Source organism: Embiotoca jacksoni, unplaced genomic scaffold, assembly GCF_022577435.1.
Source record: "Embiotoca jacksoni isolate LCO1_2020_lvr unplaced genomic scaffold, fEmbJac1.0.p SCAF_95, whole genome shotgun sequence".
NCBI lineage: Eukaryota > Metazoa > Chordata > Actinopteri > Embiotocidae > Embiotoca > Embiotoca jacksoni.
This window is the reverse complement of record NW_027185453.1, coordinates 190001-206666: the sequence shown is the minus strand read 5'-3', so window position 1 is coordinate 206666 and position 16666 is coordinate 190001. Positions and strand designations below refer to the sequence as shown.

Sequence of the window (16666 nt, the reverse complement as noted above, 5' to 3'; positions counted from 1 at the left end):
TTACCGCTCGTCGCCAAAGGCGGCACCAAAGAGAGCAAAACGTAGATGTTCGCGATTGTTATTCGAACAGAAGCTTAAAATCAGTATGGTTGTTAACGTGCTAATACTAAACACGTCGAGCATATTCGCGATCGCAATTTCGCATTTTAGCATGATAATATTCGCAATGACCATAAAATGCTTTTGAGGCTAGCTTTGCCAGCATTTGATGACTCAAAAGACTAGAAGTCAACATACTTTTGCTCGCTGGGATTATTTGGCCACCACTAAAATTGAATGACGTAGTTGTCAATCCAAACAAAATAGCAATTTTAATCTTGCTGGTACTGCCCACGGATCTTCCTTCGGCCACCATTAATCCATCCAATATTCAACATATCTCAGTTGGGACCAAAGCGGTGGACCAACCTGATCAGCTGACACAATGCATGGTGGTAATTACTTTGCTCACATTGCTAAAAAAAAAAAGAAAAGGAAAAAAAAGACACATACACTAATTTTCACCGGGATTTTTCATGTTAATGCTGTCAAAATAGGAGATAATAAACCCAGAAATTGAACCCAGGGGGAGCTTTAAGGGTGTCGTCCAAACCAAAACAAGGAGAAATTCATTGAGATCGTTGCTTCCAGTTAGATCAATTTTCGTACTTGGAATGTGGGAAGAGACGTAGACGAGAAGAACGAGACGGATCCGTGACTGCGTGTACGCTAACGGCTGATGAGTGCTGTGCCGACTCGTGCGTAACACGTTACGCAGTAGAAACACGAGTCTCCCGTCAGATCGGCTGCCTTTTTTGTTTGTTTTTGTTGTTTTAGAAGAATCCTTCCTTTCTATTCTCTTTAGAGGTGTTTTATTTTTTATTTTTTTTGCATGTTTGTTTAACATAGTACAACTCTGGCTAAACTTCTGAGAACATTCCCAGCAGGTGAAACAGTCTGACAAAAAAATAAAGGAGACCAGCATAGAAGAGGCCCTCTATATAATATTTGACTAGGCATGTCAGTAGATTTAAAAATATAGATATATACAATATCATGCTGCAAAAATGTCCAGATCCCATTTCAAACACAGTAGATTTTTTTTTTTTTTTTTTTTTTAACAGGCACAGTAGTGTTACCCTGGATAGGAAATGCTAGAAAAACATATAAAAGACAAAGAAAATTGAAAGCGCTGCAGCCGATGGGTGAAGTACGGCTGGCAGGCGCCGTGTAGGAAAGAAAAATCATTTTAATCTAAAAGAATTTAACTCAAAGATCTTACCTTTTTTTTTTTTTAAATCAGCTATTTGTGCATCATTAAAAAAAAATAACGAGATAGGAAGTTAGGCGAGGAAAACGAGCGCCGCCCCCCCCCCCCTCCCGCCCCTGCTTAATACAAAAGTCAGTAGTACTGAGAGCGAACCTCGACCCTGAGGAGTCCGAGGAACGCCGGAGTGAAGGGGAGAAGAGCGGGAGTGGCGGCGTTTTGAATCCAGCGCAGTAGTTTGAAGTAAGGCCTCAGGTTTTTTTTTTTTTTTTTTTTTTCTTTTGTGTTGGCAAAATAAAGAAAACCAAGAGAAACATATACATCTGTAACTTAATTACATCTAGCTTGAAAAAAAAGAAGAAATTAATATGTGCAAAATGTAAATCTTACAAATATGGGAACGAGTTTTTTTTTTTTTGTGTGTGTGTGTGTTCGAGGTGGTGCGTGCGATTCTCCGCCTCCTCCTCTGTCCGTCCATTCAGCTGTCCGCCCTTCCTGCTCTCCGGTTGGACGGAGTGGCCGGCGGGCTGACCTTGAGGCTTGCTGTTGATCGGTGTCGTGGGCTTCACGTCAAGTGGACGGTCCGCTTTAGCTTCTCTATCTCCATCTGTGAGGACACACACACACACACACACACACACACACACAAACGCAGGGCTCAGCATCGAGGCGACGGTGACGAGCCGAAACATGAGCGCGCCCACACGATGAAGCCGGCGACGCCGACCGTCTCCGGCGCGTCGGGGTCCGGCGAGAGAACCAGATTGTTTCCGGTCGGCTCGGAGCGTCGTTAAAACGCCGACGTTTGTCCGTCGTTGCGGATGCTTCCGGGTCTGCGGTGCTGCCAACGGCAGACTGACTCGGGGAAGACGTGCTGGAGTACGTCCGATCCGCCGTGCGATCCGACAAGGCGACTCGCACGACTAAAAAAAAAAAGGTCGCCGCCGACGTCTCGATAGCTCCGGGACACCTTCAGGGGTCCGGTAAAGTCCGGGCCTCGGGCGGGTTGGAGCTGTTCTTTTGGGCAGCATGTGAAGAACCAGCGGAATATTAGACGGGAGGAGGGGGGGGTAGGGGGAGTCTGTCTGCCAGACACTTTTTTGAGACGTGTGGCGGGCATCACATTTAAAATGAGCCTATATTTTTCATAATACAATAACATTTCTCAGTTTCAACATTCGATATGTTGTATTCGGCCTATTTGCAATTAAATAATTGCTTCACATGAAATGCAAAAATCCCTGCATTCTGTTTTATTTACATTTTAAACAGAGTTCCAACTTTTTTGGGGGGGGAAACGGTGTTGGACCGTTGCGTTTTCTGCCTCTCGGTCCACCACACTTGACTGCACAGATGTCTCTGTCCGGCTCAAAATCACTACTGCGTGGACCGGCCCGTTACGCGTTGCTATACTTGCGCGAACAAACGTCATTGTGCCAATCAGGCTGTCGGTGTGGTAACAAAAAAAAAAGCATCAATATTTGTCCAAACGAATGGGAGTAAGGAGATCAGACAGCTCAGCGTTTCGGCTCCGTCGTCATCAATATTACCTGCAGGGCCAAGCGCTTCATCTTTTCTTCATCCAGCTCTCCTCGTAGCGCCGCTATCTCTTTCCTGGAAACAAACAAACGCGCACGCACGCGTGCACACCATTAGTCATTCGTTATGAATTTACACATCGCTTACATGCTATTGGACTGCGAGAGTAATTTCCTCCAACAGCAGCTGAAGACAGCATCTCAAGTACTTCATATGAAGTTTATTCAGCCACGATCACAGTACATAATTAGAGAGCTCCACTTTGATATATATATACTGCGTGTAATGTTATGATGTGGAACGATGAAGCACAGGATTGGTAACCAACTTCACTATCATGTGGAATAAGGAGAACTGATGGTTGGAAAACAGCTTCAGGCAACAGAAACTGTAACTAATCCAGAGAAGCTGTGCCGAGTGCCGGCTGCGTCATCATTCCTCATACATCAATTTACTGTACCGCCGACAAACCGAACGCTAAGTATGTATTCAACGGACACAGAAAATACACGAGTTCCCGAAAACAGACCGCCACGTGTTTACGGCCGAGAAGGAAACGAGGACGTTTTCCAAAACACTTCCGAGGCAGCGAAATTCCAACCGTGCACGTCCGAGGTTTCCTTACATTTGCTGGGCTTTGAGCAGCTCCACCGACAGCAGCAGCTCCTTCATCTGGCTCCGGAGCTCGTCCAGCTCGGAGCTCGGCTCTTCGGGCTCCAGCCGGGCCCTGCCGCCCTGAGGGACGCCGACGTCTGAGCCGGGCTTGGCCTCGGCGGGCCTGTGGAGCGATGGTGACGGTGATAAGGTGATCGTGGAAGGCTGTGGGGGGAAATGAGAAAAAAACGAAAGAGGCATCAAAGGTCGGCGTTCCCAGATCCGGTGGCCGTAACGCGTCTCGCGCTATTTTCAGACCTGGTTACGCGAAATTATTCACTGACATTTAACTCCCGCAGGGTGACGACATCCTGAATGAACACGAAAATGACAATCGCTTGGTGCAACCTGTGCAATCTACGTGACAATCGCTCGGTGCAACCTGTGCAATCTACGTACGCCGCTCATTCACTCACACCTTCGGTCAACCACAAATAGAATCTGAAAAATTGCTTCATATTTTTGGAGTTGCACAAGACTGTGGACGTTGCGAAATTATAGCCTCCAACTTCAGCAGAAAGGAGAACACCGTATAGGTGGGTGAGCAGAGGAAGGAATGACCTCCTGTGATGTTCAGCGGAGCGTTCAGTGATCCTGAGTCTGATCGGAACGCCGCGGAGAGTGCGACGCGATGTCCACGATGGAGAGAAGTCCTGACAACAACCTCCCCGCTCGTCCGGCTACGCAGAGCGTGTGGTGAAGAGTGAGTCGTGCGGCCTCGTCACTGTCGACCACCGTCTTGAGTTTTTTTTGTTTTTTTTGCACCGCCAAACTCTTAAATGTGTAAATTTGTCGCGGTACCAGCGGGCGCAGCGTCCCTGCCGACCGCCTCTGTACTGTACGTCGCTGTCGCAGTGCTGTTCACGCAGTCCCTTAACATTCATCATCTGAGGGAACGGTACTGTTCAGTGTTTTCTTTGCGAGTCATCTCAGGCAGATTTAAGTTTTTAACCGTAAAGTTGCGATTCCAGTGTTTTGGAGACATTTAAAAGTGATTTGCCAGTTGAGTGATGTTTGTGAAGCTTCTTCCATTCGTAACCCCAGTAACGACACCTGCTTTACACTTTGGCTGCATTTCAACTGATACTTGCTTTCGGTATCAGGTACTACTCAGGATTTCGTTTTCCACAGCCGATAACACCCCATCAAGAGGCCTAAAACTGCTGAGACGTCATCTTGTAAATCAACAACAAAATGCCTTCCACTTTTACAATAGAACATTCCACCGAATTTGTTTTTTTAATTAAGTTAAGTTTGGGCTTTGTGACTCTTCCTGGGACTTCAGCCATATACGCACAACACCTCGGAGGTGGTGGTGGCTTTGCTCCGACCGTGCGTCCATTTCTTTGTTTTCAAGCAGGCGTGCCTCGCGCAAACATACGTCAGCGGGGAAAAGAGTTCGACACAAGGCCGGCTTCACTAATAACACTTCGTGGGTGCAAAACTTCAGAGACGCTGATCTACCTGTGCGACAAACTGCCTCCAGCAACAGACCTTTAGTATCACCTCAGCGAGCTTTAAAACCTCGACAGAGATGTACCAGCTACCCGATGCTGTTAATAGGCAATGAAAAAAGAAAGCGAGCCGAGCCGAGCCGAACCGGTGTCATGAGTGGAAAAGGGGTTTTAGATCATGAATCTAAATGCTGTCATCAAGGCCCCGTCAACATGTTATACCGCGATCAGCCAGAACATTAAAACCACCGACAGGTGAAGCGATAAATCCTCCCTTCATGAGGATTAGAATGTTTAGTTGTTGTTCAGTCTGATTCAAAGGTGTTGATTTATTTGAATGGTTACGAGACTGTAATTTGTTGCAATGTTCAACTGCACTGGGTTACACAGACAGGTGTTCCTGATATTTGGTCCGTCCCATTTCAATAAATGCATTAACATTAAAAAGAATAAATACATATAGAATTGGAAAGACAATCCTTTTTGGCTAATAACAAATACAAGGATGGAGCATGTGGGATGTTCCTTAATTCCTTAATGCTGTCATTTCTGGCTGAAGAATACATTGGAGCTTTTTTTCAATGTCACACCCACATGAACAAATGTTCTGTGTATTGAAATAGTAATGGGCTATGGTTGTTCAATGCAAAATTCAGCCAGAGCTTTAAAGACAAGTCAGCAGTGAGAGTTCCTGTCTTTGTTTGAACAAATTCCTTTCTGTTTGGACAGTTTCCTTCCTGAGGTCCAGTGAACTGACACATTCTGACAGTCACATGTGCAAAAGGTTTGTCTGGTAGTACAAAACTCTGGCAATAAAATTGCACGCGAATACCTCGACACAAATATCAAATTGATTCGGCTCAACTCCAATAACACGAGCTTCACCTTAAGCATTTCTCTGGACAGAAGACTGTGGGATTTTTGTCTCCCGTCCGTTACGTTGGATTTACACGATGAAAGGATCCCAGACATGATCACAGTCACCAACAACTCTCTTAACATAGTGGCCAATTAACCGACCTGCCTGAGGTTGTTTGTGGGTAAAAAAACCTTGAAGGGCTTTCGTGTCATCGACATATTGGCCCTCTGAGTCGCTCCGTCTGTTTGAACTTCAGTATCTTTAATTCCTTTCACTTGACCGTTGAATCACTGTCTTATGAAATCATTTTTGTGGCTGATTTTCTGCTTTATTCCCTTTCCCACTTTGTAAATACCATTTATTGTTCTTTTGTTTACCGCAAAGCAAATAGATAAATGTTATTAGTACGATTCTGTTGTTTGTTTTTTCTGTTTGTCAGGAGGATTACAGAAGAGCTATTTTTAATTAAATTAGTTGGACGGATGTAGCTCGGGTCAAAAAAAGTACCCATTCAATTTTGGAGTGGATTTGAATCATCGAGTGAATCCACAAATTATTTGTTCACTTTAATTAACATCGTCAGATAGGGCATACTAAATACCAGACATCTTAAAATCCAGTAGATGGCAATAAAGTTCAATAGTGGTAAAACAGGCCATTCGTATCACAATCCACATTTGCGGTTACCAGCAGTCTTATGTCTGTTGCACATGTAGTTGCTCAAACGTAATACAAAAAGCACTTTTAGAAATATATCCAGACATACAGAGTTGTTACGGTGGCGGATTTTAGTGCCATGCCTATGTAGTAATTCGAATTTTTAAATGTATTTTCACTGTATTTTTTCCTTATTTAATTTCTCTCTGTTCTTCATATTTTTTTCTTTTTATCATTATTCTATTGTAACTAATGTTTATTTTTCCTTTTTTTGTTGCTGGTGTTTTTATGAATGCACTTTTGTGGAGAATGACTGGGAACAGACTGTTCTACTTTTGCAACAATTATTCTAAGTTTGACAATTACAAGGAATTTCAATACACCGCTGCGGTGCAGGGAGAACAACACGGGGCTGTTTCATATAACACGATTCAGGAACACATTCAGTCATGCCATTATTAGTCTGTTGCACATGTTACTGTCTTTAGAAAGAGGTAAACAAGACTGAACTGAAGAAACAACCACGGATGTTAAAAACGAAGGTAAGTGTTTGTTTTGTGGCTCTTTGTGTTCCAGTATTTGAACCGGTAGTTTTCTGGCAGATCACTGCTACAACTGAGCAGGACATTAAACAACACGTTAAGAACTTAGACTTCACTGGAATATTATCCCAATTGTATGACAATTAATGATGCACATATATCATACATACAACTCTGATTTCACAAAAATTACACATTTAGTGTAATTTAAGAAGCTGAATGGAAAGAAAACATACTCTGAAAAAAAATATTTGTCATTACTCGAATCGTTCCATTCAAAAGTTTGCTGCTTATGGTTATAATTATGAAGTGCCAGTGAGTCATAACTGGAAAACTGATTTAAATGTATCCTGTTTACGGCTTTCAGATGGCCCTTAGCTGCTTAGCTAACCTTATAACCTCACAGATTGACAAACTGCTCACCTCTAAAAATAGAGATTTGAATTACGGAGGAACGGTAGCATTCGCTGCTGGTTAGTGTGCAACTAGAACATAAGGAGTCACCAACTGTTTTCAATAGAAAGGAGGAAAAGCATGAAAGGTTGCTTCATGGAACGAGATTTAGTAATGTACTCATTTGCATATTTGTCATCACACAACATATAATATTAATTACTTCATCTTAAATAAAACTAACTTTACATAGTAACTGGTTTTAACAAAATTAGCTCAAATTACATTTCAAGCTTCTGTCATTCTAATTATTAATGTGAATCTGAATCTACCACTAATGCAGAAGAAGCTACACGCATAACGGAGAGAATGCACTGACCTTGACTTCATGTTATTAGTGTTGATGTAACCGGCTCAAACTGTGAGTTTCCATTAAGTGCATAGCGTGGCATTTTCATGAAATTTCCCATCTGCATGTATCATGATATTAATGAAAAATAATTGTACCTTTCTGGTTTCTGTTAGCTTTGGTTTGGCTGCATCCTCTTCATCGATCTTGAAAGATTTCTCGATGCTCACCTCTTTGTTCGGCTGCAAGAGAAGAGATCAATTACTTTTTGTATTTACGTTCATATCTCGGTTAACTTTTGAATGAAAACGTCGTAGTCTTCTGCCAACACTGAGCGCGGTGCTTTTATCTTCAGTGACATCTGACAGTTTATCTTTCGAGAAGAGGAGATGAGAAGACGGCTGCAGATGAGTGGGCGAAAGCTTTCCTCAAACAACCGTGTGTGTGTGTGTGTGTGTGACAGGTTGAGTCTGGAATCGTACTGACTCGAGCATCAAAGCACGTCAAATGAAACTGATGCAGTAACATATGTTTATGGTGTGCTGCCTCCATCGACACTGGACTGTGGGATTAAGGCTCTGTTTATACTAAAATCATAGGTCAACAGTATTTTAATATGGAGCGATAGGAGTGCCACAATAAAGAATAAATCTGTAAAATAACAAGGAAATGATTGTGGAAATACAAAAGGGAATAAATAAATGAATAAATAAATACAAATTGAAATATAAAGACAAATAAGTAGTATTGTCTTTACTTTTCACATATTGTCTTTGTTTTTCCCGTATTGTCTTTGTTTTTACCGTATTGTCTTTGTTTTTCCCGTATTATCTTTGTTTTTACCGTATTGTCTTTGTTTTTACCGTATTGTCTCCGAAAAGCAAAAGCCATACATGAAAAGTAACGACAATACGGTAAAAACAAAGGCAAAGTGAGGGAAGCAGAGGCAATACTCTTTTAAACTTTGTTTGTCTTTATATTATACATACACATTCAATTAGTTATGGCATTCCTATCGCTCCATATTTTTTTGAAGTGATAGGTGTAACCAAAAAATTATGATGAGTCACCGCTCTGTTGATCTACATAAACACAAAATACACTTGTATTTGCAGAATTGTGTTCCAGACTTTGTTTTGAGTACAAAAAAACAGATTAAATGAACCAGAAAGCAGCATGAAGTCTAACTTTAGACGGTAAGAAGTTAGTAACGATTAGCTGCAGCTGATGTAATGTTCCAACAGCGATGCTTGCCGTCAGCTAAAAAACAGAAAACCTGCTATTGCTTTGTGCATCCTCACCGAATGTCCTCCAAACTGGGCGGGCAGCCTCCTGCCAGGCATCTTTGGTCTGTTGGCAGTCAGATGAGAGAGCTTCTCCGAGGTAGACGACAACTCATCAAAACTCATCAGATCTGTTGACAGCAGAGGCGAGAGGACGAGAGGGAAGAAGGAAGGAAAACAGACAAAAAGATAATTGTTTTTAATTGGAATATTTGATCCTTGATTAAAAGGACACCCACGGCTAAAGCGACATTTGTAATTCAATTTCATTCCATTTAAGTGATTTTCTCATTATTTGCAAACATCTTGGGTAACGGGTTTATTTCCGGCCTGATAATTGCATTAGCAAACATGGCAGCAGAAAATTAGCCGTTCAAAATGCTTGACAGGTTCAGTGTGAAAATGAGCAGAAAAACACAAAAGCTGTACTGAAATATGAAAATTCCCAAAACACAAAAACAGAAAACACTTCTCTAAAATCAGCCACAGTCTGAAGCAGGGATCTCCAACACGATATACCCGGCAGTTCGTCAGAAATGTGCTCTCTATGGTTATGCTGAGACCTTAATGCTATGTTAATTAGATGTTCTCACATCGTGGCCACACACTGTGAGGCAGAATTTCCCTTCTGTGATGTGTGCAGCCAGCAACCATCATGCCACTCGAGCAGCAAAGGAAGACGATAGAGATACTGTCATCTGCCAGATAGGTAATCTCTTCACCATGGTAATGTTCCCCCCCTTTTAGTGAAAAGAAAGGTCTATTCTTATCAAACCACACATGCTGCCCACGTGAGATTCCTCTTGGCAGCTGTAGTTCCCGCTTAGCTCCGCTCACCTCTTTATCTCATCCTAATCGTTCACGGTTACTCAGAAGTGGTGTTGTGCGAATTCATTGCAGATGTTTAGAAGGCGTTAATTCTTCAGCGTCAATAAATTGAAACTTCCTTTTACGACTAATCAGATGGACCGATCGACCCAAGTTCTGCACGTGTTGTTCTGTTTTTTGTAATTGACCTCCGAAGAGGACGATGTTACCTTCCCCCTTGCTGCAGGGTCGATGATTACTCAGCATCACTTGAGCTGGTAAGTATCGAAGGAATTAATGGTGGTGCTTGAAAGCCCATGTGTTTGGAGGAAAATCAGCTTTTCCTCTGAACACACACTTACTTAGCAGGCATGTTAAGTGTAAAGTGATAAATTGGTTATTTGGGACTATTTTCACTCAGAGACTGAAAAGTTCATCTCAATTTTTTGAAACATCAGAATGAAATACGACAGGATATTCGCTCTACCTTCTAGCACAATACTACCGTCTGTGAACGATGTGTAAAACCAACAGAGATTTTTATATCATCAAGTAAATGCCAGGATTATTCAAATATTCTCTAATCTCAAGCAACAGCCTGAACAAATACAGATCAATTGTTATTTAAGGCTGGATAAAAAAAAAAAAAAAACATTGAGGATGTCACTTGGACTACAATGGCTCATATAGGGAATTCAGTACACTGTACATTTCCACAGCAATATGTCCATCATTAACATGCCAACCTTTCCAATTTGTGGCCCAAAGTTTTTTTTGTTTTTTTTTCTAAATGGCAAAACTTAATTCTAGCATTTCTACTTTACCGCTTTTGCCATCGCAGTTGAGCTAAAGTTCCCAAATCTCCACGACTTCCTGCAGAAGTTTCACATCAAACTCTAGAACCTGAGGTACTGTTTAGGAACATCATAAAACCTGAAGGTTTCTGAAAAACTTCCATAAACATTTAATAAAACCTTTATTTCTCAGCCTCCGCAGCAGACAGAAATATGAAATAAAACTTTTGTTTATAAAAAATTTTTTTTTCAAAAATCAATCATTTGATTGATCAAAAAAATACAGGGAAAAAAAATGTATATTGTTGCTTTGTAAGAACAAAAGTAGGTCAAAACCAACTATATGGCTGGACCTTGTTATGAAATATTGGAGGACTTTTAATTTGAAACAGAAAGTCACGGCATCAAGATGACCGATGGTGACGTCACCGGTCGGTCGTGTGGCAGTCGGACATCCAGTGGTGTAACTTAATCCCTCGGTAACGGACTACGGTCCGATTCCAATCCGAGGCTCTACACACTCGCGCTTGGTTTGCGTGTTTGCATGGAGGCTTCAGCCACATCAGGTGTCATTCCAAACCAAATTCCAAACAAATAACCACAGACAAATAACTAATAACCTGAGATCTACTCAGTCATTCCAAACAGGTCTTTAGTTTGACGTTTCAGTGACTGTGGCCAAACAGTGATTGAGAAAAAAGCAAATTCAATAAAACTGCATAATCGAAACAATAAAAACAGAACAGCATCGAGAGAAAATTAAAACGTGTCGATGAATGTTTACTAAAACTTGACAGCACGGGCCTCTGTAAAAAAACAGTAATTTTTAAAGATCAAAGCTCTGGTTCGTTTTTGCAGTAGATGGGAAAAAGGAAACCGTTCGAGAATTTGCAGTATGTAGTTAAACGGAAACTCGACATTAGGTTTCTTTACATGCAACACAACATGGTACAACGGAGTAAAGAATGTGTTGTTCCCTCTTTTATAACGAAACCCTGGAACACTTCGGCCCCCGGTGTGTAACGGACCTTTGCACTGCCTCAGTGGTGAACCGCTGTAGTTAGAAAGCTTCGCCTGTAATTGCAGGAATGATTGAATTTCTGTGTTCTATGGCGATTCGTGACAGACTGGCTTTCTGGAGAGTCCTGTGGAATTTTAGCACCTCCTTTAGCACCTTCACAAGCACTCTGTCACAAACAAGAGGGCTCTTGAGTGAAACGCCTTCAGGTCGGCTCTATTGAATCTATCTTGGAAGTCTTTCCTCCGTGACCTTTCCGTTTCCTTGCGCTTCCGCTGCTCTCAAAGCATCAGCCTCTCAACTATTCATCTTCTCAATAATGTCAGCTCCCACTCGTTCTCACAGTTCCTGTCTTTTCTGATTTCTCTGACTTGCAGTGAGCAGCATTTGGATTTTAGAGCCGATGTCGACTGGAGCTCTGTGCGTCTTCTTCGTCTCTTTCACCGATTTATTTGAGGCTTATTTGCATACTGCCGTAAAGACCAACTTTCCCAAACTCGCATCAAAAGTTCTGCAAAAGTGTGCAAAAACCGACTGTTTCCAAACTTTTGACTGACAATGTTTTAATGGCTGATGTGAGGGAACCGACATTTCCTGGTCTTAACAATAATTATGGAGGTATTCTTTTCCAAAGGATCAAAGCCCAAACTGTAGCTCTTAATTCAGTTTTTTTATCAATAATACAGGACTGCAGCTTCTGAAAAACGAACAGTAGTAGTAGAAAATAATTTCTCTGCTCCACCCAAGCGGCCACCTCTGGGGCTGAAAGATGAAGCAACAACTGCAGTTCCTCCAATGGCCACTAGAGGCTGGCTCAGAAAAATAGTCAATCCCCATGGAGGGAGCCCAACGTTAAAAAGCCCAACTTTAGAGCAGAAATAAAACATGTTTACAGCCTAGTTGTATTAAGACTTAAAGTTATGTGTAATAAAGGTCAGGGCTGCTTTGAGTGACAGGTATTGTCACAGTTAATGATTTAATAGTCTTTTTTTTTTTTCATTTTATGCCATTATTGTCACATCAGCCTAGTCTTAGTTTATCAATACACACACAACTTATGAAGAAGAAGAGACATTCATTTGCTGTTTGGCTCTGTAATTATAATAAGTCGATAATGTTAATGTGAAGAGATGCTCATTAAAACAGTTGGTGGCACTAATTCTTCCCTCTTGTGCCATTGAACCGCGGCCGAAAAAGGAGGCGCAATGAGACGATGTCATTCAAAAAAAAACAACAGTCAAACCTCAAAACTATGAAAAACGACATTGAAATAGTGATGGATATACTTCTGTTCCATTTTATCTCGCTGTTTTTTTTTAACAGATGAATTTTCACAATTAATGAAACTAACAGTGGACAGTAATTTTCTTCATCCAACCTCAGAGGGTTGGCTTATTGGCTGTTTGCATTAGTCTCCGTAATGTATAAAGTATTTATAAAATAGTTCACTTTTGTCTTGCAAAGCCAATTAAGTTATTAAATCTAAAATAACTTTTTCAAAGATGACCTACAAATGAATTCACTGGGAACTATCAGGGTGCTGCTCTGTGCCCTCGCAAATTCCAGCTTTTCCCGTTCCATCAACATCATTTTATTAACAAAATACAGAAGTGGATTTTTGTCATTGTGAATCGATTTGGAACCATAGAAGACGTGAATTGCGAGTATCACATTTTTGGAAATGTTTGACCCCGGTCATTTTTCAGGCACCACAAAGCCGAGTCTCAAAAGATGAAGTGGACAGTTACAACACGAAGAAGCATTTAGATGCAGCAGGTAAACAAGAGTCAAAAGTCCAAATAAAAAGGCCGAAGTCTGCTGGAGTCAGACATATTTGAGGGTTGCTCCAAGTTATTGAAGTTCATATTACAAGAGTGGCTTGCTGCCACATCAAATATCTTTCGGGGAAGATTATCTATTGCTTGAAAACCACTATAGTCGTAAGCAGGAAGGAGACCAATCTGTTGCAGCTCACTAGAAAACATGATCCGTGGTGAAAGTAACCCCACAAAACCAATCAGCCCATTATTCAGAATTTAGACTCCAGTAGTTTTGCCTTGGTTTGTACGTACCCGTATCTGGAGACTTCTCTCCCCAGTCTCCAGACAGCGTTTTGGGTTTGGTGGGCAATAATGGCTCGAAGTCTGACTTTGGTCGTGTTGAAGGCACCTCTCCATTGTGCCTGCAGTTTGAAGAGAAAGATGGAAGAGAAAGGTACAAAAAAAAATTACCGCATGGAACATGTGAAGAAACTGAAATCCTCAAGTTTAATTTGGCAAAAAGTTTTGACCATTTGATCATCTCATTTACAAAAGTAGGTATTCAGACTCGTCTGTGCGACTCCACAACATGTGTGCTGAACTTGAACCTGCAGCAAACTAACCAGAAACTGTTTATAAAAGTGGAAATTATCATCACTGCCAGCATAGGTATAAACATTGTGATTTAGCCTTCATGTCACCTGTAACTAAACCAAGTGTAGTCCAGATGCTTTAGAAAAAATTATTGTATAATAATCGAACAGATTTTTGTAACATTAGAAGCTCAACTTTAAACATAACTGACAAACGGCAAAAGATAAGAAACAAATCTAAACTGCAGTTTAACAAAAAAAAACATGATAAAGCACTAGTATTCTCTATAGACCTCAACTGACAAACTGTGGTGAGGTACAGAAACTATTTGGAAAGCTTTGACTGTTTTAAGTAACACAGCTGCCTAAATAATCGGTGAAATCGGAGGACTTTGAAACCACCGTGACCCCCCACAGATGGAAGAACCTGTCAGGAAAACTTCTCCAAATTCAGCAGTTTCAGGTTTTAAAAAAAAAAAGACAAAAAAGACATGCTTTCACTTTGTCATTCGGCATAATTAGTTCTACCCATGGAGAATCAAATCTACAGCACAATAAATTGTGCAAATCCTCCTCTTACTTTTAACAGAATGCTTTTTCTTGACAAACACATTCGTGAAAAAAATCATAAATATAACAGAGACAGGACTTAAGACAGGTGCTATAAAAATACACAAGCACTGGAGTTCAGGTGGATGAACTGGATGATGGGATGAGGACAAAGAGACGGGCCGAGAGAATTCATGTACTTGAGGTTCGGCGAAGGAGTGAGAGGCTTGTCAGGCCTCTTCGGTGGGATGCTTCCCGCCCTGCTTTTCCCGGGAGGAGGCACCGGCTTCTTTGGCGGGACCACTGGCGCTGCAGGCTTGGAAGGTTTGTGATCCGGTGTGGGCCTGTCAGCTGAAAGAGACAAACAAGAGATCAGATTGAGTTTGATTGACTCGAGAAGGAAGGAAGGAAGGAAGGAAGGAAGACAGAAAGAAAGAAAGAAAGAAAGAAAGAAAGAAAGAAAGAAAGAAAGAAAGAAAGAAAGAAAGAAAGAAAAATAGGAGAGAGAGAGAGAAAGATGAAGGACACCGAATAAACAAAATTTCACCTTCCTGCGATCACTTCCACACTTTAATTGAGGGTAACACATGGCAACCATTTTAAGCCTTATTTCTGTGCAGCAATGAACAAACAACAACAAGATGAAGTCCAACAAGCTTGTCTGCTGATTTTGTTTGTCCAAAGCTGAACTTTCAGCTTCCCTGCAGAACATATTTTATCTCGGTAACAGTTCTGCGAGACAATGAGTACCGCCAAACTTTTTTTTTTTTTTTAATCCCTAGGAAGTTCCAATCTCAACGATCTCCATTCGGTTGTCTTCGGCAGCACCAATGGCGATAAGCGGTAATTTGCGGGATATGTTTCTGGGTTTTACTCCACGGAGCTGCAAACAGCATCGCGAGTGTGACACAAATCGTTCGGCAGTGGAAGAGCGAGTTGAAGAGCGAGCTGTGTCGAGCTGTTTTTTTTTTTTTTAAATGGAAATCTTTGACATCGTTACTTTGAAAGAGCACAGGAGCTGAAGAATCAAGCGGCAACCGGCAGCGACGTCACCCGCTGGTTTGTGAACAGCCGTCATCGGCTGCATTTTCTAGAAAACGGATATTTTTCTGTTCACGTTCTCACGTTATTGCTCGTCAGCTGGCTCTACATCTTAATGCCACGTGTTTCATACTTTTAAGACAAATTCACCGTGAGAGAATTCTTCACCAGAGCAGAAAACTACACACACTGGTTGTTTTCAACACTGTGCGGCTGTGTGGCTGTGCGGACATTCAGCCTCTCAAAGTGCCCGTCGTTGAGTTCACCTTCAGGCTTCAACGATGTGGAAACGGAGACCGTTGGCTTGACAAGGATTTCTAAGTCAGCTCATAAAGAGATAACAGTAAAACCCAGCAGTGCTTTCAGCGTAACAAGGAACATGTGCAGCACCGAGTTGCACTAAATCTACTGGCCCACGTTGAAAACGATGCTTTTCCGACCTGGATATTACACTTGAAGTCTGGAATGACTCCGTGGCCAGATGCGAATGTTACAACACATTCCAGACTCTTTGAATCGGAGTCAAAAGTCAGAACTCCATCGAAAAGCCCTTTCTGTCCACTTCAGCCAAAATAACAGCGTTATCTAAAAAGAGGCATTTCAGCCATGTTTTCAGCGGCGAGTCTCATGAGCATCCGGCGACCCTACGACTCAATGCCGTGTCCGACTGCGTCCCGCGAGCGCTGAAGCGAACGTCCCGCGAGCGGCTCGACCTCCCGTGCGGACACGCTCGGAGAGTACGCCCTCACTAATCCAGTTTCAAATTGTGACTTCATCTTTTTCTTTCAATTTTGATCCTTTGCTACAGACGGAAAACAGCGTTTTCTCCCTGAAATATGCAGCTTCTGCAAAGAGCTTTCTGGAGGGTATACAATCTAAAACGTTGGCAGTCGAGTGTGTAAAACGAAAAACGAAGCTTTTGAAGACGACTGATGAAACCTGCACACGCAGGGTTTTGCGAGCAGAAATAAAATGATTTGGTCAGACGGGTCTTTCCCATATTTTGGCTGAGGCCGGTTTTATTTCTTAGTCATTAAAAAGAGAAAGAGGACATTATTTGAACCGTTTACCATATTTCACTGTGGATAGTTGTAACTAAAACAACCTGGAAGCGCCAGTGTGGACACG

The 16666-nt window shown here is 41.8% G+C and overlaps 1 protein-coding gene across 2 annotated transcripts in view; it reads right to left on the bottom strand.

Moving 5' to 3' along the window:
• Window positions 1–1490: 1490 nt before the first annotated feature.
• The window catches only part of cd2ap (CD2-associated protein), a 58868-nt gene continuing 43692 nt past the window's right edge, over window positions 1491–16666 (bottom strand). For both annotated transcript variants that reach the window (XM_069142007.1, XM_069142008.1), the window contains exons 13-19: window positions 14698–14848; window positions 13668–13777; window positions 8995–9107; window positions 7852–7935; window positions 3411–3604; window positions 2797–2860; window positions 1491–1853 (exon numbers count right to left, since the gene is read on the bottom strand). In XM_069142007.1, the coding sequence (XP_068998108.1) occupies window positions 1812–1853; window positions 2797–2860; window positions 3411–3604; window positions 7852–7935; window positions 8995–9107; window positions 13668–13777; window positions 14698–14848 (758 nt within the window). In that variant the 3' untranslated portion in view covers window positions 1491–1811. The remainder of the gene's footprint in view (window positions 1854–2796; window positions 2861–3410; window positions 3605–7851; window positions 7936–8994; window positions 9108–13667; window positions 13778–14697; window positions 14849–16666) is intronic.